The 25,761-nt window shown below is 36.2% G+C and overlaps 1 protein-coding gene and 1 pseudogene across 4 annotated transcripts in view; one reads left to right on the top strand and one right to left on the bottom strand.

Annotated features, from left to right (window-relative positions):
* Positions 1–7,119: 7,119 nt before the first annotated feature.
* On the bottom strand, positions 7,120–15,676 carry LOC306848784 (HLA class II histocompatibility antigen, DP alpha 1 chain-like; annotated as a pseudogene). The gene is made up of 3 exons: positions 15,580–15,676; positions 14,825–15,110; positions 7,120–7,241 (listed from the first exon to the last, which is right to left on the bottom strand). The product of its transcript is annotated as an HLA class II histocompatibility antigen, DP alpha 1 chain-like (transcript).
* A 5,667-nt stretch (positions 15,677–21,343) lies between these two features.
* The window catches only part of LOC306848491 (MAP kinase-activated protein kinase 2-like), a 458,467-nt gene continuing 454,049 nt past the window's right edge, over positions 21,344–25,761 (top strand). Inside the window, exons 1-2 of one of the 3 annotated variants that reach the window (XM_079383074.1) lie at positions 21,344–21,583; positions 21,917–21,993. In XM_079383074.1, the coding sequence (XP_079239200.1) occupies positions 21,934–21,993 (60 nt within the window). In that variant the 5' untranslated portion in view covers positions 21,344–21,583; positions 21,917–21,933. The remainder of the gene's footprint in view (positions 21,584–21,916; positions 21,994–25,761) is intronic. The other 2 variants (XM_079383075.1, XM_079383076.1) reach the window with 2 other exon arrangements.

Here is a 25,761-nt window from a genome sequence, read left to right as displayed (position 1 = left end):
TACGAGCTTTCAAATCTTCAGCCATCCGCTAGGGGGCAATCTGACTCCCGCTGTTAGGCGACAGTGAGAATGGTGTAAAATGATTTACGGTTAGTCATGTCAGAAATCCAACCATGGATTGGCATGTTGTTATCTCAGAAACAGACTCAGCCATCACACTGAATCAGGTAAGCTGGTTATATGTTTATGTTTCTTAATGCTACGCACTGGAAACGCAGCAAACAATATGTTAATGATGTTCGCACACCTTGGGCTCGGGAGGGGGGGGTGGTTTGGGTGTCGGGGGGGCGCGAGTGAAATTAGACAAATTTGGGGGGCGCATGTCCTAAAAGGTTGAAAACCCCTGACCTAGATCGACCTTGAGGTTCCTTTTTTGTCGTGATGCTTGCTGCTGCACAATGGTGCCCCATAGTTGAGTCCAATGTTTCCACATTTTCCATGTACATGTTATGGGATTCTTTCATTTACAATTATTCATTTAGCACACACTTTTATTCTTTCATGTTGTAGACCACGAAATAGCAATTGATTTACTGTTGAGATACAAGTTTTAACAAAAAACAAAATAAATTATAAAAAAATTATAAACCTCACAATTTAAACTTTAAACCAATTTTTTAAAGAAAAGGAATGAGTCATAATATAAATTATTATATTATTCAAAACGGGTTTATGTGGGTGGAGTTTCGCATTGCTCTGAACAAAAACTGCAGACTGGATTATTGAAAATGCACATTCATTCTCTACCAGTAGGAGGTGCTTTTGTCAGAAATATAGTGGTTTCCCCAGTACCGGCTGTAAACAAAGCAGCACTAAGCTCATAATTTATACTTTATCAGGTAAAATGAAAATGCCATGGAAACCTTTCTGAAGACAATGGGTTCCCTTCAGAGGTTCATTTATATAAAAACTTAGCGAGAATGAGAAAAGTGTGAAAAAATATAGCCTATATTGACAAGCTGAGTTACCAGCATAAGCCTACATTTAATTTTAGTCAATTTAACTTAGGGCTGTCAATCGATTAAAATATTTAATTGTGTTTAATCGCATTATTGTCATGAGTTAACTCACGAATAATCACAACTTAATCGCACATTTTTATCTGTTCTAAATGTACCTTAAATGAATAATTTTAAATTTTTTAATACTCTAGTCAACATGGGCATGGACAAATTGTTACGGGGCGAAGAAGATGTGAGGCGTGCGGATCCATGTGCAAGCTTTTATTTATAAACATAGTAAATACACAGGCAGGGTCAAACAACGGCAAACAGATATGGCACGGGCAAGACACAAGAGTGATCCTAGGGCAAGCATGGGTCGACGATCGGCGAACAATATCCAATAGGGCAAGGCAGAGAGATAATCCAGGTACACAAGCAATAATCCAAACGAGGTGCAAACAGAGTCTGAACGGCAAGGTAAAGGTTTAATCCAGGAAACACGGGCAGATATCAAAACACAAGAAAACAGGCAAGGCAAGACTATAACAAATGAGTGTGCTCTGTAGAGTAGCTATCGCTAGGATATACGCTATACAATACTCGGCAGAGAGGAAGAGGAAGTCCATGGTTTATGTAGGGTGTGTGATCAGTGCAATCAGCTGTGTGTGTCGTCAGTGCAATGGATGATGGGAATTGTAGTCTGAGGTGGCGTGCAACAGTTAGTGCGGTGCAAGAGTCCATGTGGTGAGTGAGTGACCTCTGGTGGTGAGTTAACGGAAGTTCATAGACCAAATTCATGACACAAATATGCTTTATGCAATATATGTTTATTATTAGTGAAACCATAGTTAACATAGAGCATAGAGGTTTCAAAGGTCATATATGTTTTTCAAAGAACTTGTTCATGTCTATTAGACACATGAAAAAAAGAACATAGAAATACCAGGTTCCCATCCCTTCTTTTTCTTTGCACTGAGCAATTTACTTACACAAACCTGTTTACATTTTTGCAGGACAGGGCAGCTCACTTCTTCTGAACATGCAAAATGTACATTTATTATTTATTATTACATTTGTTTGCCACATAAGCAACTGTATTTTGATTCAGCTAAATAAAGTTTTCATTGGTATATTTTTCTGTTTCTGTTGTCAGACAATAGGATGAATATGAAATAGTGACTGAAACGGGATCCATTAAGACTACATAACCAGCTCTCCCTTCAAAGATGTTAATCTGCACAAAAATAATGATTTATTTATACATTTATAATCGAGCCGTCTTCTGATAAAATCAAATAGGCTACACATAAGATAGCTGTGCTGTGATTTCGGCTATGCTTGCATGTAAAATTAGAGAAGCAGCATATCTGAGTTTTAACTGAAAGCGCAGCTCCTTTCAGTTGCACACCGAACAGAGCAGAAGCAGAGAGAGAGAAAGAGGTGTATGCGTGCTGTTATATGGAGCTGTGGACTAAGTCCAACTTTGAACAATGAGAAGATATACCAATTGTTTTCAGTGATTTGCTTAAAAATAATATACTCTATACATCTCTTCTAATTTTCAAATCAATGTCAATGCAGCACTGATGTTTTTTTTTTGTTTGTTTGTTTTTTTGCATCAGTATCACCATTTTCCCATATATATGCTCTTCCCGTTTCCTTTTTAAAAAATATTTTTTGTTTAAAAATATGGCTTTTGTAAATTTCAAACTAACAAGTAATCTTTCTAGAAACTGATGATCTAATAATGTTTCTTTACTCTCATTGGTTGATTGTGGAAATGATTCTTCTAAGGGGAAACTTCTCCAAACTGCTATGCAATGCTCTCAAAACTGAAGGCCCTATAGCTAAAACCTAGAAAAGTCTAATCTGGGTCCTTTGTAAAATCAATAATCAATTTTAAATCAATACTCTGTTACACTTTATTTTGATTTTATATATATAACAACTTCACTGATTTTGTATTAAAAACAAGCATAGATCATATCGAGGATACCCACATATTATATTGTACAGACACACTATCAAAGCAGTAAACTTCAATAGAGAATGAGGAGTTACGTCACAATGTTTTCACTCCGCGTTACATTTCGAGAAGGCGGCGCCATATTAGCAGGATACATTAACCGTTGCTATGGTCCTTTGTTTTGTTTTTGCCTTTAAAGTTAAAAATTCATTCTTTCTTCATTGTATCGTTTCCAAGAAAGAGAAGCTATTTTATCACATCGCATGATAATTACATAAAAAAATCTAATTATTTAAATTAAGTTTTTTAGAATTTGGTTTACAGATGAGACAAGATTCATGTATCCCTTAACCCTCTGGACCTCTTCGGTCATCTTTGACTGAAAATCTTTATATTTTGACATTTTAAAAATCATAGCTTCATTACAATGAGATGACACTTGGTAAATTTTGTTGCATTAGCTATGTGAACATTTACATTTATTCATTTAGCTGACGCTTTTATCCAAAGTGACTTACAAATGCTATATATGTCAGAGGTCACACGCCTCTGGAGCAAGGGGTTAAGTGTCTTGCTCAGGGACACATTGGTGTCTCACAGTGGACTCGAACCCGGGTCTCTCACACCAAAGGCATGTGTCTTATCCACTGCGCCATCACCACCCCATAATAATTTTGTGTGTGTTTTGTGAACACACACAAAAAAATCATGGACATGATTCACATATGTTAAAAGGTAAAAAAAAAAAAAGTCACACTTGGCTCCTTTGCGGTCAAAAATGACCAACATAGGAAATGAATGGGAAATATTGAAAGTTAATAAATAAATAATTAAATAAAAAAATAATTAATTCTAATGGACAAAAAAATTGCTTTTTAAAATTGTATAAATATTGCACAGTATCATAAAATCCCCTCAAAATTCTAAATAATAATCAGAAAATTTATTTGCATTACATTGATTTTCCTGAAAAAAAAAAGTTACATTTCAAGGCAAAGGAGCCAAGTGTGACTCCTAAAGGAAGAGGCCCAGAGGGTTAAAGTGGAAGTGAAGCAGTCCGTCAAGTTTACATTATTTAGTAAACCGATTTCCACTTTAATAACAAATATCAAACACGATTAATATAACCGTTTTAAAGAAAAAAATATATTTTTGTTATGGCTTTTGGAGCAAGGGCACCGCTCTCTTGTAGTACCACAGCGTGTGACGTCACGGTGTTGGTTTGCAGGTTTGCAGGAGCTCTTAAAAACTTTGCTCAGATCCCCGGTTTTTTTTTTTAAACAGTTCATGTTCAGAACTAACTGGAAAGATACAGTTTATATTATGAGTTAAGTAGCCTCCTTTAATTATCTTTTTTTCCTTTGTATTTTTTTTTTACTATTTGAGCTTTAATGAAGACGCTTTTGCCAGCTAGTCGCTAATAATAATAATCCATGTGCTTTTGCTATAAATTGCTGTGCTGACGTGTGAATATGGAGGATAAAGAAGAAACTCTCCTTGCGATGCACAGCTATGCAAGGAGAATAAACGCTGAATTGGATGCAGTTGTCATGTCAGCCATTTTGCTGTGCTCACGTACACGAATACTTGGAGGAATATTCAGGTGCACGCTCACCCCTTAAATAAACCGCACTAGAACCTGCGAGCATACATCGTCAGATTAGTCATGAAATTCCCAAAATTGCGATTAAAACGGCAAAACTGTGCATGCATGTATGGGCATTACATTTAAGAACGTCCCTCAAATGCATGCAGCTTACTGAAATATTCTGCAATTCGAGATCACAATAGGGTGCAAGTCTATGGGGGGGGTGACACATGTTTGTGAATGGGCATTTGATTCACATGTGAGAGAAACTGAGAAGATTGTAAACAAGGATACAAACTAGCCACTTTTCACTGAAAATTGCCATTGTAAATTCAAAATAGGCCATCTGTGTAATTCAAGTAGATTCAATTAGTTGAAAACTCTTGCATTCATTTTAACAGTATTTGTTTTCCTACCAGGTGAAATCTGGGCAGAAATCTTCCACTTAGCATGGCAAATTGTCCATGAATTATCTCTTTAAGTAAAAAAAAAAATGCAGATGTTCTTTAAAATAAATTTGACTATATAAAAATGTGCAAAAATAATAATAGTTTTGAGGCAAATTATATATATATTCAAATTACCTAACTAAAAAGTGAGCAATATTACATGTGTTTGAAAAAAAAAAAAAAATGTGTTCTACTGTCTGGGGTCTGCCATCAGGAGTTAAAGGGGATGTTATGTGACACACTTTTCTTTTTTTCTTATTTTCACTTTTCACTTTTTTTCTCTATGGTATTAAAGTAGGGGTAAGGGGTTCAAACCTTTGTCACTTTTTGCACTCCTGATGAGTTTGTATCCTTCCATGCAGAAGCCTGGGCTTTTGGTCATTAACTCGCACAGAAAACTTTCTGCAAGTAAGTGTTAGAGGCTACTAGAATAGAGGGGGGTGCTTGAACTCTCTAGACTGTCAATAAAAATGTTCTTTGCTCTCTTTCTGTATGAAAATTAAAGTGTTATGAGTAGCCTAACTTACAATGTTTTTATTCACGTTAATTTTCAGTGTTAAATTCACATTAAATATATAGTCAGTATTAAAATATGTTATGGCATGACACCATATCTGTTAATTAAGTAAACAGACAGGTTTTTATGCATAGTTAATAGATTGCATTATTAGGTTACTTTGACCATCACCCACTAATAGATCAACTAACATAATCTATAAAGGTGAGAATCAAGATATTTCATGATATAGTTAATGTTTCGAATAAAAAGGGAAAAATAATAAAATAAAGCATAAGTGCTGTTGTGGCTGATGTGTGTTCCATGACGACCCCCCCCCCCCCAACTCATGCCCCCTCAAAAATAATGAGTGCATGACGCCCCTGAATAAATATGAGATGACAACCGAAGAGCTTTTGCAGTGACTCTTTCGCTCACGCAAATCCCAGCTGAATGCTGTCAGTGCTTTGTTCATGTTGTTGAGATTGATGTCTAAGATAACTACAACCAGTTACTGCAGGTGTAATTGTCAAGTGTTGCTATGCAGCATACTGCTTTCATTTTTTTTCATAAAAAAAAAAAACACTGTAGACGCTTTTAGAAGAAATGTGTTTTTAGCTGTTTCTTGAAGATGGCTAAGGATTCAGATGATATATATGCATATGCTTACACAGATGCATATATTTCCTACAGAACAAACCTCTGTGATATTAATGAAGTGTAAGCAATAGCAAGATTACTGTAAACTTTCAGTTTTTTATGAACACAAACTTGAGCAACTTAACTATTTATCATCTCTGGCACTATATGCCATTCATCAGAGCTGGGCTCATAATCATTTTCATAAAGAACAACTTTAATGCTGCAAATGTTGTAAATTTGGATCAGCAGGAATCAGGGAGGGAGTTGGGCAGATCACAGGCAGGACAGACTCCTAACAATAGATCATTGGTCTATCCTGGTCCTGAGGACTCACTGCTCTTCATATTTTGAGCTTGAGTATCCAAAACCTGACACCTGAACCGAAACTTAACTAGCGTCAGGAACCTGACCAACGCTCCAAACAAAAACACAGAACAAACACGACAGCACATAGCCAAGGCAATAAGGCCCAAAATTGTGTACTCAACAAGACACAAGAAAAAAAACACAGAACGAGAATCTTGGGATCCTTTACTACCAAATGGCCTTATCTTTATGGTCATCATATTATTTGTTTTTTAGATGGTTGTTTTATGAAAAAGAAAACATTTAAATTCAAGATTCAATTCAATTTACCATAAATATTTAAGACCCAATAATATAACACAGTATCACAGTGCCCAGATTAAAAGTGTCTAATGAGGTTTTGTGTAATTAGCACATGCAAACTTTCCCTGACTGTACAAACAATTAAAAAGTTATGAACCATTTGAGTATATTACTTAATGTATGTGATGCGCAAATATGTTTTAGAAAATATTTTTCTTTTTGTTTCAATTAGTCTTTTAGACTTTCAGTAAGCATGTTTGGTGTTATATAGCAAGCCAAGTTGACCATGCTTCGAGTCCAGATTTATGCATGTATTTATAGCTTTAACATCAATAATGAGACCTGTCATGAGAATGACACACAAGTGTACTATAGCCTTCAGATTGCTCAGTTTGAATATTTTTGTTTTGTTTCCATGGCTCCAGTCAGTTGCAGTTGTTTCCTTTAATGAGGAAGAAAGTCCCAGCAGCGACTCTCAACAGTCCAAGAGTCAGACCTACTCCACAGAACACTGCTGGACCAACACTTGGGAGAGCAACGTCTACATCTGGAAAACACAAGCTGTTGAGAAGTTGTGTGTCCCTAAGCTTCAAGGTGCCAAGCATGTGCCACACCCCTCTTAGCTTGTTAATTTTCCTATTAACTTCTAGCTCCACCCACCTGATCTCAAGCCAATTAGGACACTATCAGGCTTTATAAATTGCACCTGTGCCCACAGCACCTTCATTCTGGTGCACATGGATGCACTGTGCAGAGGACTGAGTTCTTTCTCCTTTGTTTTTTCCTGCGTGTGCGTATTTGACCATGTAAGTGCTTTTGTTTGACACAACTATTATTCTGCATTTCTTAATTTTGTCCTAAGTGTTTATTTCACTGTATTTCCTGCTTAGGTATGTTCTTTAGTTATTTAGATATGTATTTGAGATTATAGTATGAGTAGATGGCCTTATGTATTGTTTAAATTACTTTATTTTTCTGTGAATTCAATGTTATGATTATTGTAAACTAAAACATTGTATTTCTGTTCTTTGTAGAAACCACACACACACATCCAATACCTGATTTGGAAAGAAAATAAAGACCTCACCATCAGAGTGACTAGACTGGACCTGTTCTTACTGACAGCAGGGCCGTTTGAAGGAATTTGGGGGCCCCAAGCAAAATGGACATGGAGGCCCCCCGCACGGAATACAATGTTTGTGACTTGCACTGGTCCTTTTTTAACAATTTGACAGCGCACACTATCAGTCAGGACTGCTCGCCACTGTGCAGGGTCATCAGCTATAATTACAGTGCTTGTGGTACCTTGAGCTGTAGAGGTAACCTCAGTGTTGGGAAGTGGTGCAGACTCAATTTCTGTTCTGGATGCAGTATCTTCCACTGTGAGAGATGCTATTGACAGTGTAGCTGGGGAAAAATAATGTTTTTTTTATTAATATAATCCATCTGTTCAGGTACAGAATGCATCACTGAGTGTCTGACACCTAGAAATTTGACAGGCACTACTGTATATAAAAAAATTCTGAAATGTCCATGGGCAAAAGTGACTAGTATTTACACAGTTTGATGGGAATTCAGTAGTGATTTGCACTGTTTTTTTTCTAACAATATGACAGCACACACTTATCAGTTTAAACTCTGGGCTGTGCAGGATATCAGCTATAATTATCGAGCTTGTGGTACCTTGTGCTGAAGTGGAAACATCAGCACTGAGAAGTGATGCATCTGTTGATGTTGAGGATGAAGTTGATGGTGTAGCTGGGAAAATAATAATTTTAAAAAATCTGAAATTACCATTTCACTGTTAGCATATTGAAAGAGGTCACTTTTAACAGCTCAGCTCAGGTCAGTGAGAGAAATTCACTCTACCTTCATCAGTGGAGGTATCCTTAGGAAGAGCCTGAGGGCTGAGAAATTTAAGCAAAGCACCTTGAGGGAGAAAGAAAAGATGGTAACACTTTATAATAATAACAATCATTAATAGAAGGTAAATTGACAGTTAATTAATCTTTAGCTATGCATTTACTGAATGAGCACTGTGCAGCTGTTCGTCGGACTGTACTGTATTTTATTTTATTTTTCTAAACAGTTTTAATTATTCTTATTTCTTTTTATTATTTTAATTTCTTCTATGTAAAGCACTTTGAATTGCCATTGTGTATGAAATGTGCTATATAAATAAACTTTTTACTGTTAACAAACAATGAAATTATAATTAAATGTTTACTAATTATTAGTAGTGCTGTGAGTCGACAACCAATGCTTAAAAACATCCCAAACTAATGTTTGATGCACAGAATTTATTGTGTGGTTTTCCTAAATAGATTATCACAGTGGAATAGTTAGTATAGCATGCTATGCCACTTTCATCAAAACCTATTACAAAGCTATAGCAATGTCATGTAATTAAATATGATAAACAGCGATTCTGGAACAGATCTGCGTCTTCCTTATCCCGTTAAAAAACATATTACAGTATGTAACCATATTCCGTCCGTTCAAAAAAAAGTTGCTCTAACTGTTCGTTACAAGCAGCATTTGCTGTCATGACTGCCGAGGAAGTTTTTTTTTTTTTTTTTTAAGATTCACGTAAATTTTATTTCCGAACACATCGCGGTACTACGCGGCTACGCCCCCGCCAGCGGTGCAGCAGGCTAAACGCTCCCTTAGCACGAGTGATAAACAATGGTTCCGCACGCACGCACGTATGTACGTACCTTCTCCTTTTTTTTTTTTTTTTTAATGCTTTATTTAGTAACAACTCACATAACATGTAAAGATAATACCAGCAAGAAATCAACCAAAATTACAGATACAGTAATAAAAAGAAAAAAGGAAACTGCTTAATAAACAAACAAACAAACAACAACAACAAAAAAAAAAGAACTATATACAGAGGGGTATTGAAGACAAGTCCATCTCTCAATTACAAAATAAATATAAGAGACCTTAAAAAGGATAACATTTCAAGGCTTTACAACAATCCATAGTCTTTTTGGCCTTGGCATTCCTTGCACCCTCCAATGCTTTAAAATACTGACAAAGTTCAAACTTAAAATGTATAAAACTCTTAAACCTTTTTATAACCTCATTTACTGGATAAATACAGTGAATAATTTTAAATGAAACCTCACGAATCTTATTGGTGATACAGTATCTCCTGGAGACCGTAAAAACCTCCTCCCACTTAATGTCTTCGAAGCGGGAATTCCAAAAACTTTTAGCTGGGGGAATCCTAAAAGGCCTACAAACCTGTCTAACAAAGTTATTGTTGCATTTTCTGTCAAGAATACTAACTCCATCTAACTTTATATTTAGATCAATAGCTATATTCAAATCAACAACATCATTAACACACAACAACTGAAGAAGACCAGAAGGTATAGCACCAAAGACAACTGCATAGTCCTTTGCAGAAATTGGAAGTTTGATTTTATCTAAAAATTCTCCATAAGAAAGTAAATTACCATCATGGCGAAGCAACTGTGTCACCAATAAAATATTATTCTTAAACCAATGTTCAAAAAAAAGTGTTTTATTCTTATATTTAATATCTTTATTATTCCAGATCAAACATCTGTGGGGAGAGAAATTGTGTTTGTACACCAGTAACCAGGATAACAAAGCTTGCCTATGAAAGTTAGAAAGCTTAATAGGTATTTTATTTATGTCAAAGTTACAATTGAGGAGAAATTTAATACCGCCAATTTGATCAAAAACTAAATTTGGGATATAATACCATAATTTGTTATTAGATTTGATACAATTCTGAATCCATTTAATTTTAAAAATAGTGTTTGAGGCTTCAAAGTCAATAGCATTTAAACCACCTTGATAATATAAATTACCTAATATATCTCTATTTAAGTAATGTGGTCTATTCCTCCAAATAAAGTTATACATTTTCTTATTAACTTGCCTGATAATTGACTTTGGAGCATCCAACACCATTGCTGTATAAGATAATCTTGACAGCCCTTCAGCTTTTGATAGCAATATCCTCCCAGTCAAAGATAAATCTCTAACTAACCAAGCGTTAAATTTCTTTTGTACTTTATCAATTAGTGGAAGATAATTTAAATCAATTCTTTCCTTTTGATTTCTGCATATTTTGATCCCCAAATAAGACACTTGGTTTTTAACTGGTATACCACACAATTCCACCACACCATCAGATATATCTTTTAAAGGAAACAATTCACATTTATTGATATTTACAATTAAGCCTGAGACTGACGAAAACATATTTAAACACCTAAGTGCTTCATCTATTTCTCTCTCGCTTCTCAAAAATACGGTTGTGTCGTCTGCGAGCTGTGAACATTTTATTTCTTTATCAAATAAATAAATGCCCTGAAATGTATTCTTTTTAACATGAAGACACAACACTTGCATAACTAATAAGAATAAAAAAAGAGCTGCAGGGTCTCCCTGTTTTATTCCTCTAGAGATATCAAATCTGGGAGTTGTTCCAAAAGGTAGTTTAATAGAAGTATTACAATTACTATAAATTGTACGAATCGCTTTGATAAAATGATTACCAAAGCCAAAAAAACTAAGAGTATCCATCAAAAATGAATGGTCCACAGAGTCAAAAGCTTTATAATAATCAACAAATAATATATAACTTTCATCCCGAATTAAGAAATTATAATCAATTAGGTCCAAAACTAAACGAATATTATTTCCAATATATCTGCCACGCATAAAACCAGATTGGCAGTCATCAATAATTTTATCTAAACAAAGTTTAAGCCTTTCTGCAAATATAGTCGATAACAATTTGGCATCATTATTAATAAGTGATATGGGCCTCCAATTGTCAATATTAAGTGGATCTTTACCTAACTTTGGAATAAGGGTTATTAAACTTTGAGTCATTGTAGGCAGCATTTTCTCAGCCTCCAGTATTTCTTGAAAAACATGTAAAAGGAACACAGAGAGATCATCTTGAAAGGTTTTATAAAATTCAGCGGTTAGGCCGTCATTACCCGGTGATTTATTATTTTTCAATTTGGCAATATTTTTATGTATTTCATCTAATGTTATTTCCTTATCACAATTTTTTTTAGAGTCTTCATCAATTACTGTAGAGTTTATTTTAATATTATCCAAGAAAGACTGTGCATCTACAATACTGTCATCTTTTGTATATAGTTTTTTATAAAAGCTTGTTACAAACTGAGAGATTTCGCTTGAGTCTGATGTAATGTTAGTATCAATACGAAGTCTCTTTAAAGAGGACAATTCAGTATTTTTGTTTTCCAAATTAAAAAAAAATTTTGAGGTCATTTCTCCTTCTTCCAACCATGTACGCCTTGATCTCACAAAAGCTCCTTTAGCTTTATTCTCAAAAATTTGATCCAATTCTAATTGTAATTTAACTAACGCACCTTTATCTATCGGAGACAAATTATGTTTTCCATATATAAAAGTGATATGTTTAATTATGGAATCCTCCTTAACCCTTCTGGTCTTGGCCATTTCTTTTCCAAAACTGATAGCAAACTTCCTTACTGAATACTTCATAAATTCCCAGTATTTCCCATACACTTTAGAAGCACTCGCCTTTCTATAAAAATCTTTTATAATATCTTTAACCATTTTTTTAAATTGTTCATTTCCAAGAAGCGAGTTATTTAACTTCCAATAATTAAACCCTGATCTTTTTCCAGCCAAACTATCCAAACTAAACATAACATAAATAATTTTGTGATCCGTAAGAATGGAAGGAATTATATCAATTTCTTTAACTTTATAAGCAAATTCTTTAGAAAGTAACCAAAAATCAATTCTGGATTGTTTGGAACCATCCTTATTGCTCCATGTAAACTCAGCCTTATCAGGATTCCTATTTCTCCATTCATCAAGACAATTAAGATGCAAACATAAATCATTAACGAAAGAAAAACAATTTTGTGATACATGTCGTGGAGGTAAACAGTCCAATAAAGGATCACTAACACTGTTCCAGTCTCCACCCAAAACTAAATTAGCATTAGAAAATGTTAACAACATACCTGAAACCTCCTCTTCAAAACTCTGCAACAAAGTTTGATTCTCAGTTTTGTTATTATAACCATAAATGTTTCCTAAAATAACAATATTATCTTCTATTTCAACTACCAGAATTACCCATCTTCCAGATGAGTGTACATTACTTTTAAGTATTTTCCCCTTAAATGTTCCTCTTAAAATCGCAACACCTGCAGAATTGCTGCTTGCATAGGACAACCAAAGATCGTCTCCCCATTGATTTCTCCAAAATTTGTGGTCAGTTTCCAGAGCATGAGTCTCTTGTAAAAAGTAAAAGTCTGCCTTGAATCTCTTAAGATATAAAAAAATTGCTTTTCTTTTTAACATATCACGAATACCCCTCACATTATATGAATATAAACACAACGACATTGCACAGAGAAAAAAAGAAAATCAAGCAGTGAAGAAAGGCACATCAAACGCCAAAGAACATCGCAACTAAATGAACAAATAACTTAAAAGATCACTAATCCAGTGTGTATTTTAAACGAATGTATCAAAAAAATGTGAGGCATAATAAATGTAAATTAGCCCAACGCTCTCAAAACCAAAGTGACAGAGGAGCTTGTGAGTGAATATCTCAAATAGAGATAACATACTTAAACATGTGAAGCAAACAGCTGTTGCTCATTACACTTGAACCTCTTTCCCATCAATTATTGCTTTAGCTCCCACATAAAAAGCTCTTTTTCCTTCTTTACGTGCAGCATCGATTTGGGGCCACAGTTTGTTCCGAGCCTCTTTGTCCTTCATCGTCAGATCCTCTCCAAACCGCAACTTCCTCGATTTCAGATATTCCGATCCTCTAGCGTTCTTCCAAATGAGATCTCTTGTTGACCTGGCAACGAACCTGATGACAACTGGTCGAGTCTTCTCCATGTTCTTCCTACCAATCCTGTGGCTGACATCGATGTGCTGTTGACAGGCCTCCTCATTTTCTGGGATGACAGAGCGGCAAATTTGAACTACCCGGGCTTTAACATCCTCGCCTTCCTGCTCAGCTAGTCCATACAACCTCAAATTCCACCGTCTGTGGTACCTTTCCGTTTCGTTGAGCTTGTCCTCCAGCTCAGTTATCCGTTTCTGATGATCTTCGCCCATTATTTTCATATTAGAGATGTCTCCCTTTACATCCTTTAACTCCTGAAAGAGATATTCCGTGGCCTCTTTCAAAGAATTAACACACTCCCGATTTTGCTGTATTTCTTGATTGAGAACAGCTGTATTCTGATTCATCTTATCCACCAATATCTTGACAATATTATCTTGCAATTCTCCGAGTGTGGGTTCCGGTCTGCTTCTCTTAGAGTCCGGAGTACTAGGCTCAGATTCGGGTAAGGGTATGAGAGGTGCACCTGTACCATTTTTACGTGCATATGAGTGCATGTCCATCTGATCAGGGGAATCCTTTACCCGCCCAACTGCCGTTTTATCTTTGCTCTTTGCGGGTCTCTTCTCTGCCATTGTGTAAATGAATATGCCAAATACAAACAAAAACTGGAAGCGTAAGACTGTTTTCTCACAATTTCTCACAAAATAGTACTACACACCGTTAAACAATTAGTTATCGCTGTTCATTTGGCGTAAAAGACAGCTACTCTTTAAGCACAGAAAAACGCGTGTGTCTCGGTCGCCATCTTGGCTCCTCCCTCGTACCTTCTCCTTCTCCTCCTGCCGAGGAAGTTTTGTATTTTGCCGGCAGCAGAGATCGCGTGGTTGGCTGACTGCTGTCAGCGAGGGGGGCCCCCTTAAGGGGGATCCCGATAACAGTGTCATTGCACTTTACTGCATTCACTATCAATGGGGCGCTCACGCAGTTTGTCGCTGCATTTTATTCTTAACCAGTCGTTGTCTTGGGGCCCCAGGCCAGCTCGGGGCCCCAAGCAATTGCTTGGTTTGCCTGCCTTGTCGCGACGGGCCTGACTGACAGCCCCATTGGCTTCAAGCTAGCTACCTAAGCATCCTCTTACTCCTTTTCACAAGCAAAGAATATTGAAGGATGCATGAAAATTATAAAAATTAAAAGCTGATTTTAACAAATATGAGCTGAAGTAAGTCTGCTATCCATTCATTCAATTTGAAAATCACACTCACCCCATGTTTTGGTCTGAGGTTGACCCTGGAGGGCTCTGTGGTTCACTGTACAGCTGTAAATGTCTCCTCCAGCAGGTGTAAAGTTAAGAGTGGAGAAGATGTTGAAGGTAACATCTGCCCTTGGATAGTATTGGCTTTGAATGTATGCCCTCTGTCACAATAAGATTATTCTTTGTCCATGAGATATTGACAGATGAAGGATAGAAGCCAGTCACACGACAGATGAGGGTGTTCTGAACACCCAGCTCTACATCATCCTTTGGATATATGGATGTCTGTGGTGCATCTGGAAACACACATGTATTTATTAGTTAATTCAAATAAATATACATATCATATAACAAATATTATATTAACTTTTGAGGCAAAACCTGTTGACACTTGATGCATATATCTTATTTAATTTTTGTTTCCACCAAGTTCACACTATGGTAACACTTACATTAATGTTTCCTTAATAAGGGGTCTGGTTAATGACTGAAGATAAAACATTTGAATATCAAATGTTCTAGTTTTGTTGATAATTTTTATTTTTTTAACTTATACATGTAGCATGATAAGTTGCTTTTGATTTGCATTAGAATAATTTCAAGATTTAAAGCAAAAACGGAATGGTCCCACTTTAGATTTGTGAAATTATGCTATATAAGACACCTGCACAGAACAGAAACAGCATACGGACTGAATTCAATTGTAAATGTATTTAACAGCAGGTGGCGCTTATGGAACAGCAGCTATAGCGTTTACTTGGTTACCACTGTAAACAAAGCAGCTGCGCTTATCCAACTTATTCTTCCTGTAAGAGCGGTCACGGCCATCGGTAATTTTTATGGGACTGGCTTCCCGTGTCATCAGGTCCAGCTATTTTTAGCTGTACAAAAAAGCTAATTTCGCTGCTTGATATTTTAAATTGGTGTGTCTTACCTTATTATTTTAATGTATCATCTTAATCATGAAAACATTGGTTTGTAGTGCAAACAGTTTTACCGTTTACTACATGTTGTTATTCTTCTCGTTATTTTCCTATAGCAGCTAATAAACCAGAAGTCTTTTACTTCATTGAAGAAAAAGAAAATGGCATCAAAACTTTTCTGAAGATGGTAAGTTCCCCTCAGGGAATACATTCATATAAACCACCAACCTCAATTCAATACATTTTTCAGTAACACTTTAGAATACTGTTTCTTACTTACAGCATAACTAATAAGGAATTATTTATGTATAATAACTAACAGGTAATTATTCATTAAAACTGAACTCACTATACTGTTAACTACTAAGGAAGATGTGTTAACTAATCTGTATGTAATACAATTTTATGATTGTGTTAAGTAACAATAACTAATGTATTCTGTCATACCTCCTGAAGAACTACTATTAATTATCTACTAGTTAAGGTTCAAGGAAAATTACTATAAAATACTGTAACTACTACTGAACAGTTATAAGCAAATAGTCACTATAATAATCAGGCTGTGGCCCACAAATCAAGGGAGTAAAAGTACAGATACCCCAATAAAATATTACTTCAATAAATTATAAGTAGGCATATTCATTTTCAAAATTACTTGCGTAAAAGGACAAGTACAAAGTACCACTACAGTAGCAACTTTGTTTCAGTCCACTACTAATATTATTAGCCTATAATGGAATTGAAATATGCATATTGTTTGCTGCACACCAAAAAGGACTCAGTTGTACAGAAGTTTTTGCCTGTATGGTAAATAATTGCGTTGTGCGCATGTTCTGTAGGAAATCTGCTTTGGAAAGGAACCCCAACTCCACTGTCTTACCAGAACTATTCAACTTACTACAAAAACAGTACACTCTGTAAAATGGTGGTTTGTTTATTTATTTATTTACCGAAAAACTAGGATGAAGCTGTTGGGTCATATTTGTTTTTTTTAGTCTTGGGTAGTTTTTGTGTTGTGTTTACGCCAAACATTTTATTTAATCTATAAAATCATTACTGTGCTGTAAATTAATTTATATTATGCAAAACAACATTTATGCAATGTCAGTTGCACATGCCTATTCCGTTTTATGTGATGGAAATGCCTGATCCTTTGCATTAAACAAATTATTGTACTTTTAAAGATACTAAATCTAAATACTTTGGATGTTAAAATGTGTTCTCAGAGCTCAGAGAGTTTGTTTATGGGCAGGTTACGGAGTTAGTAACAGCATATTGCAGCTATGAGTGAAATGCAGAGTGGCGGTCTGCAGTTTCTCTGAGCCCAGCTCCTGCACGAGTTCCAGCACCGCTACCGAAGAAACAGGAGACCAGTTGATTACACTTGAATTGCTTTTAAATGTTTAACTTTTGATTATAAAAATGTTTGTTAAATTAGTTTAAATGTAGGCAGTATACATGTTAAAATCAGAATAAAATATGTTGTATTAAGAAATGTTCTCATCTGAAATAAAGATTGTAAACAAATTATGTCGTATAGGCCTATTTTACAAATATTATGATTACTTTTATAGGTTTTTTTTAGAGTGTAAGTGTGATTTGCAGTAAGTAAGAAACAGGATTCTAAAGTGTTACCCATTTTTCTTCCAATATTTTGTGCATCGCAAAGAGTGAGCTGGACCTGCTGTGTTTTCTCCTCTTTGCATCTGTCTTAGCATCTCTGGCCTCTGTTATCATTCTGTTTGTGGACTCCTTAAAATTTCCACACAAATTACATTTTTGGATGCAGTTTGTGGTCAATTCCGGAATAGAGATCAGCGGAAAAAATAAAAAATAAATTCCGATTTACAGCCAGTCGACCGGTTTATCTCTAGAAGAACCCGTAATTTTCCCACACTGTAACATTTCTTATCTTACACTTTAAAGAGTGATCTAAAACATGTATCATGCATTGCTGTTGAATTAACTGATTGCTAAAAGTAAGATCATTCCATTGTGTTTTAGCACCAAGAGTTTTGAAAATTATTTGTTACATACTTGTGGAAAATAGTACCAAAGTGATTAAAATTTATAAACTAAATTCTGTTTATATGAAACAATTATCTTTTTTAAACAGTGGTTGTGTGAAAGCAAACATTTTAAACCCTAATAAAAATACAAGTTTTGAATGAATGACTAACAGGATTACAGGTGATCAGTTTAAAGTTTTGCCATTTTACCAATTATGAAAATAGTATCTAATTAAAAACTTTAAACTTACAACATCAGTTGAGAGAACAATGGTTAAAGTAAGATTTTCTACTTTTTTACTAGTCAGAGGAGCTGCACAAACCAAAATGATATTATTTAAATGTTTCAACTAAACTCTCTCATTCTACTACTGCAAGCCCCCAGATATCAACTAAAAAACGGCGGGCCCTGCAACTTTGGGCCCCCTTCATCAATGAGAGCTCTCTGGCTGCTGCCCGGATGCCAACTCCAGAGCCCTCCTCAAACTATGGTGAAAAAAAAATTATATCAGCTCTCAATGATATTTCGGGTTCCCTTTATAATAGCAACAACATTCACAAATGTTTAAAGAGCAATCGGGAACCCAGTGTGTCTGTAGCTTTCTCTATTTCTGTGTTATTATGTGATAGAAAGTCTAAGGCCCTCACAACCATATGGCAAACCCATCTAATCTGCTGCCTATTATGTATCAAACTAAGCTTGCCGTGGGGAAAGTATTGCTGTCAAGTTAGCATTTTTAAATATATGCTTATTTAAAAATAAATCACTTATGTTCAATGACTTAATAACCGCAAACAACCTAGATTTTATGTTTCTAAATGAAACGTGGCTAGAAGACAGCTGCAGTGCAACAGTCCTCAATGAAACAGCCCCTCCTAACTTTACTTTTCTGAGTGTATGCAGAGGCGGTGGTGTAGCTGTTCTATTTAAAAATGTCTATCAATGCAAGGCAAGCAAGTGCCATTGAGTGATTACTTGTCTTTTTTATTTCTGGGTATTGTGCTAAAATGTGCTTTTGAGTCTAAGGGCAGGAACGAGGGTAACAAAAGTTATGAGGAGAGAGTGTAACAGTGCTCTACACATATTATTTATCCTTATTTACAGGCCTCCAAAATACTCTCCAGCCTTTGTCAAGGACTTTACAGAACTGTTATCAATGATTTCCTCAGAGTTTGACTTTTTCTATTGATGGGTATTTTAATATTCACATACAATGCCTTGCGAAAGTATTCATACCCCCTCATTTCTTTCAAGTGTTGTTATGTTGTTGCCTTAAGCTGCTTTAAACTAGTTTTTTTTCCCACATCAATCTACACTCCATACACCATATTGGCAAAGCAAAAACAGAATTGTCAAAACTTTGTAAATAAATTAAATTAATTAAAAAGAAAAAAACTAAAATAAGTACATTGCATAAGTATTCATACCTTTAACTAAATATTTAGCTGAAGCACAAGTCTTTTTTGTTTGATGCATCATCATCATTTGTTTGCTCATCAGCATTTGGCAATTATCTGCTATTCTTCTCCTCACCTCTTCACCTCAAGCTCTGTCAGGTTGGATGGGGGCAGACGCACATTTTCAGGTTTCTCCAGAAATATTTGATTGGGTTCAAGCTCAGGCTCTGGCTGGGCCACTCAAGGACATTCACAGACTTGTCTATAAGCCACTCTTGCTGTGTGTGTAGGTCCATGTTGGAAGGCAAATCTTCAGCCCAGTCTAAGGTTCGGAATGCTCTGGACTGGGTTTTCATGAAGGCTATCTCTATATATTGGTGCATTGAGCTTTTCTTCTACTCTGACGTTTCACTCAGTCCCTGATGATGAAAAACAGCCCTACAGCATGAGGCTGCTAGTAGCACATTTTAATTTTGGGATGGTACTCTGCAGGTGATGAGCAGTGCCTGGTTTCCTTCAAACAGGATGCTTCGAATTGAGGTTCATCAGACCAGATAATATTATTTCTCACAGTCTGAGGGTACTTTAGGTGCTTTTTTGCAAATTCTAAGTGTGTTTTCATGTGTCTACACTGAAGAGAGGACTGAGTCTTGCCACACCGCCATAAAGCCCAGATCCATGGAGTGTTGCAGTCGTGTTTGTCCTTCTGTAGATTTCTCCTATATCTCCACATATGATCATGGAGCTCAACTAGAGTGATCATCAGGTTCTGTCACCACTCTAACCAAAGCCCTTCTCAATCAGTTGTTCAGTTTGTCCAGGAGGCCAGCTCTAGGAAGAGTCCTGGTTGTTTCAAACTTCTTCCATTAAGGGTAACAGAGACTACATGCTTCTGTGACCCTTCATTGAAGCAGAATTTTTTTCTGAACTCTTCCCCAGATGTGTGGCTTGATGCAGACCTGTTTCTGAGCTGTACAGGCAGTTCTTTTGACCCCAGAGCTTGATTTTTGCTCTGATATGCATTACGAAAATTAACCATGTTTTTTTTTTGTAGTTACCATGGTTTAACTATGGTTTTTGTAGTAAAACCATAGTAACTATTAAATTAACCATGGTTTTACTGCAGTATCCATGATTTATCTATAGTTTTGTAGAAAACCATAGTAATTGCTAAATGAACTATGGTTTACCACAGCATTTGCAGTAAAACCATTACAAAATAACCCATGGTTTTTCTACAAGTATTAACTACAGATTTAGCTATTTCTTACTCTTAAAAAATAGGCCTCAATAAAATAATCATAATTAATCTTATGATTTCTGAAAATTAAACAATCAGATTTGGTTGTGATCAGATGTGCTGACAGATGTGCTGTCAGTTATTACAACAAATACACTCTTAAAAAAAGGTTCTTAACCTGTTAACCCGCATCGGCCCGCGGGCGGGCCGGAAGGGCGTGGTCGGGCGTGGTCGGACTTTTTATTACCTTTGTTTTAGAACAATATTCAATCAATTATCATTAACTATATATCATTTGAAAGCTAAAACACTCAAGATTAACGATGTGAGCTTGTTTTTGAAATCAATACACCAGAGAGGAAAGGGTTAACAGAAATGCTGAAAGACCGGCCATTTAAAATGAACAAAGCGAACCGCAGTACTCACGTTTGATCGCCAATAGCGCTGGTCAGCTCAGACTATTCCAAGACACACCAGCATACATTTCAAGAGAAGGGTCCACTCTTCAAAATGCATCCACTTTTTAATCCAAAACAACGAAAAAATAGGGGAAAACACGATAGATCCTCCTTTGTTTACATAAGCGATTCGAGTTATAGTTATCGATAGCGTCCATTTTCCAATAAATATCGATTATAATTCGTATTCCAGCTTTGAAACGCCATCTATTTCCAGCAGAATCGTCTCTTCCGAGTAAGAATAGCCCTCCCTCGTCTCTCTCCTTCAATCGCAGGAGCTGTTATAACCCGGGACAGTAAGCGCGTCCGTGAATGGGTCAGCGAGGTGTCAATCCGGACACATCACAATAGGGGTGTTTGAACCCAGCCAATGCCTCGCCAGCACAGTTTTGATGGATGGAAGTGTTAGCCAACCACAAGGACGTTTAAAGTGATTGACAGTTTGAATAGTTTACGTAAGATTGTTTAGAGAATAGCTCGGCGTATTGTCCGTGTGTTTTCGTGCGCTCTCGGGTTACGCATGAAGCGTACACATAATGGCGTCGCAGCGCTACACAGACTGGCTATCAGCGAACAGATGTTGTCCAAAGCTCACATCTGAATCTCTCCATCGTGGATCTTCGACTTGAGAAGTGTTTCTGTGGCGTTTGGTGGTGTTTTGGAGGACGTGGGGAGAAAAATGGCTAATTTAGTAACCGAATACGCGCTGAGATCGCTGGGAAGCGTGGATAGCATTAGCACGTAAGTGTCTCCACCCTCCTCTTGAATGTTTATGTGTCTTTATCATGTATTTGCAGCTTTTGTTTCATGTTAGCTGTTTTAGATTCTAAAAATGACAACGGAGAGGGATAATATGAGGGGATTACATGAGTTTTGTTCGTGTGGGTGGGTGGGTGTGTTTGTTTGTGGGTATGTCCCGGTTATTGTGTGTGTGTGCGTGCGCGCGTGTGTGTGTGTGTGTGCGCGTGTGTGTGTGTGTGTGTGTGTACAAAATGTAAACAGTGTTGCAAGTTTGATTTGTTTTGCTTACACACTTTCTCACTCTTTTTCTCTCACTCTTCCCTGTCTTTTCAGAGGTCTGGTGAATCCAGATGGTCAGAAAAAAAACCATTTTAGTGGCTGCTAGAGCGTCTTCCTCCACTGTAAATACTGTAAATAGTTTTTTTTTTTTTATTATTTAGTAATATTAGTAATAGTAATCTATTACTATATTAGTAAAATAGTAATATTCATAATATTCACCATATAAAATAAATAAAAAATACAAATGTTGTAAAAACAATGTATTTTGCATGTTTTGTGTTTTCACTAGTTCAAAAATGATCAAATCTGTTTTGGTTCACTGTTTTCATTATTGGAATTGTTCAGAATAAAGACTGTTTAGTTATGTTCAAATTCTGAAATAGTTTTGTGTTTTTTTGTGGTTTCATTGGTAGAGCAGTTCTGAATTGATATACATATGTAGTATGCAGTGTCTTATGGAGTCTCTAAATAGCATTTTTGAAAGGATTCCTAGACTTTTCTTGAAATAAAATATCCAAATGACTTTTCCAAAGCTTTTCTTGAAATGAAATACCATAAAGATGTACTTTCTGTAAGTCTTTACCTATAAAAAATTTATTATTTCATATTTTATTTCAGGAAATATTTAGGCGTTTTTTTTCAAAAATGCCATTTGTAGACTAACCAAATGACTAAATGAGTCAGCACTACAAATGCTGTTCAGAAATAGTTTTTTATTGTGTGTTTTGGTGAGCAGAGCAGTTCTGAATTGATATACATATATGTATTATGTAGTTTTGACTCATTTGGACATTTGTTTACAAAGTGTCTATTTGGGGTCTCCAAATGGCTTTTTTGAAAGGACGCCTAGATTTTTTTTAAATAAAAGCTTACAGAAACTACATTTTTGGGAGTATCATCCTCAAATTTGAATCAAAACATGGTCAGATGTTCAGCTTTATCTTTATGGTGTTTTCAGGCCTTTGGCATGAAAGTCTCATCCATTTTTCCCTTAGTGAGCTTCATTAAAACATATCGCGAGTCAATTTCATGTATATTTTACCTTGTTTTACTCTATTGCTATACTAATTTTGAGTTATTATGACTCTAGAGTAACAAAGGATCAAGTGTCTAGTTTCAAACAACACCAGATTTTTAAATATAGACCTTAGGGTTCAAGAGCTACAGACATTTTTATTTGGTTATATCGTTTTTTACAAAATGCTCAAAAATAGGGGCGCAGGGTAACAGGTTAAATGGTTCTTTGGCAGGGTGTATGTGTGAGATTGGTGACAGCTGTGTGTCGTCAGTGCAATGGATGATGGGAATTATAGTTCAATGGTGTAGTGCAAGAGTCTATGCGGTGAGCGGGTGACCTCTGGTGGTGAGTGAACGGAAGGATTCGTGACAGTATATGGTTCCATGAAGAACCTTTAATATCCAAAGAACCTTTCCATTGCACAACAGGTTCTTTGTAGCACAGAAAACAGACTATTTAATGGTTCTTCACACTCAACATTTTGTAAATATTTTTTTCTGGAAAGTGAGATCAAGTGAGCTAAATTTTCCTGCCTGGTCCAGAACTCGTTCCAGACTCATTTTCTTTGAGTTGTGTTCAATTATAGCGCAATATAAAGTATTAATTTTGAGTTATAAATAGTGTTGTGGTGTTTTTTTTTATTAAAAAAAGACCAGTAGTCAGACCAGATCAGTCCTTTTATATGTATTACTCCTATGTTAATGCTGTTTTGCATGACTCAAAAAATTTATTAGAATAGGTATGCCAAAAAATAACCTGCCAAAAAAGTTCCTCTATGGCAGTGGTCGGCAACAGGCGGTCCGCGGGCCAAAACTGGCCCCCCAGCAATTATATCTGGCCCGCGCCTGCAGCCAGATTATTTTGATAGTGGCTGGTTCTGAAATAGATCTGTCATGACAGCAACAGTTACTCACAATCAGAGCATGTGAACGGAGCGTGGAGCGGTGTGATTTTGAATGGACCGAGGAGCGGATTTTTTAAAAGTCGGAGCATCGTGGTTTTCACTCGCTCCAAGAGCGCTCGACCACCATCACAAGTGCAATTCATGCCAACGACCCATAATATAACTGCATATTTAGCAAGAATTCACATGTTAATATTTAGCTAGCTTGATAGAGAAGGATCACTCAAATCAGAAAGAATGTGACTATATGATGACGGCTATGTTATAGTTCTCAAGGAATTTGTTCTTTCCTTCTAGTCTAGATACTGAATATTTTCAGCTGAAAGCATGATTTAAACAAGTACTACAACACTTGTTCACAGGCAATCGCTCTCTCAATAATGCATTCAAACAAATGTAATCTTACAGTGCTACTTCATCTGTATCTGATTTCGAATGAGCAGAAATCTGTAAGAAATGCATCGATCTGTAGATAAAATAACTGACAAAACGTAGTTATTTTCATCATAAACAAAATTTGCACCGCAAAAAGCAGCTATTTTAATGCTGACAACCATGTTATTAGACATGTGGACGTGGTAGGAAAAAAGTTTGGACACTAGTGTTCCAATAAGTCACTTTGAAACTCTCCTGTTATTTTATTAATTTTATTTTTTTAATATACATGATGAACAGAACTGTGATATTTCAAACATACTGGAATACTTTAGATGCAGAGTGGTGTTTCTGATATCAGTGAGTGCGGGGTGGGAAATGTTGAACCCGGAGCAGAGTGATTATTAAATGCTCGGAGCGCGGAGGGGAAATTGTTGACGCTCCACTCCGCTCATATACTCTGCCGGACACCGCCACATGTGGCTTTTTGTTTATGACTGTCCTCCTTCAGGATTTAACACAGAGTAACAGCTCACTACCAGTTACAAACGACACTGTAACAGTCTGTCACAGGCAATTCTAGTAGCATTTTTCATCAATTCATTTCTTAAATTATCCTTTGACTATGTTCTGGCCCACCATCTAGTGGCAAAATATTTTTTTGGCCCGATGCTAAACTTACTTGCCGACTCCTGTTCTATGGCATCACCGCGAAACCCCCTTTTTGGTTCTTTCTGGCACCTTTTTTTTAAGAGTGTAGATGAGTGTGCAACTGACCAGTAACAACTGAGTATTCCAATTATTCATTAATTTTGTGTATATATTCTTCTTGTTTTTAGGTCCTGAGAACATATGGGGAGAGGATCAAGACCATAGGTGGACTGTAACCTACTGGACTATATGATAGACTTCATACTGACTACTACTGCCATGTATGCAGCATCAAAAGTTTTTGAAAAGAGGGACATTTCCTTCACCAAGTAAAAGTGTAGAGGATTCATCTGGCCTTCATCGGCTCCCATGAGGTGACTCAATGTAGAATAAATCAGCTTGCTTTAGGCTTGAAATGACTGAAATCTTCATCTCATGTGAGTTGATATCATTTTAAACATTCTTAAAAGTACTTATCATTTCTTTTGAATGTATTTTGTAGTATGTGTAAAACTTTTCCAATGAAGGAACCTTTTTTACCTTTTGATATTATAGGTTGTTAATGTGACCTTGATGCACTCTATGGTCTGCACACATCTGTCTGTGTTGGGCTTGTGCAGGGCCGGCGCTCCGCACACGCACATCACGCACTGCGCGTAGGGCACCAAGTGCTTGGGGGGGGCACCAAAAAATCTGGGTCGTGAAAATATCATCACAATATAGGCTACTAGTATAAATAACAAATAAAATATTTCTAGCATGTTAATATACAAAAGCAATACAAAAGTAATATAGGCCTAGACCAAATTAGTCGAGAAAAAGGTGAATCTCTGTGCCAGTCTCCCTCTGGTGCCCCCCCTTCCCCACCTCCCAGTGGTCTGTTCAATTATGCTTCAATCAATTTCAAATTTGGCCGACACCGACCTCAGACATGGCCTCGAAAAGGCA

The sequence above is a fragment of the Barbus barbus genome (genome assembly GCF_936440315.1).
Source record: "Barbus barbus genome assembly, chromosome: 28".
Classification (NCBI taxonomy): Eukaryota; Metazoa; Chordata; class Actinopteri; order Cypriniformes; family Cyprinidae; genus Barbus; species Barbus barbus.
This window is presented reverse-complemented; position numbering and strand designations above follow the sequence as displayed.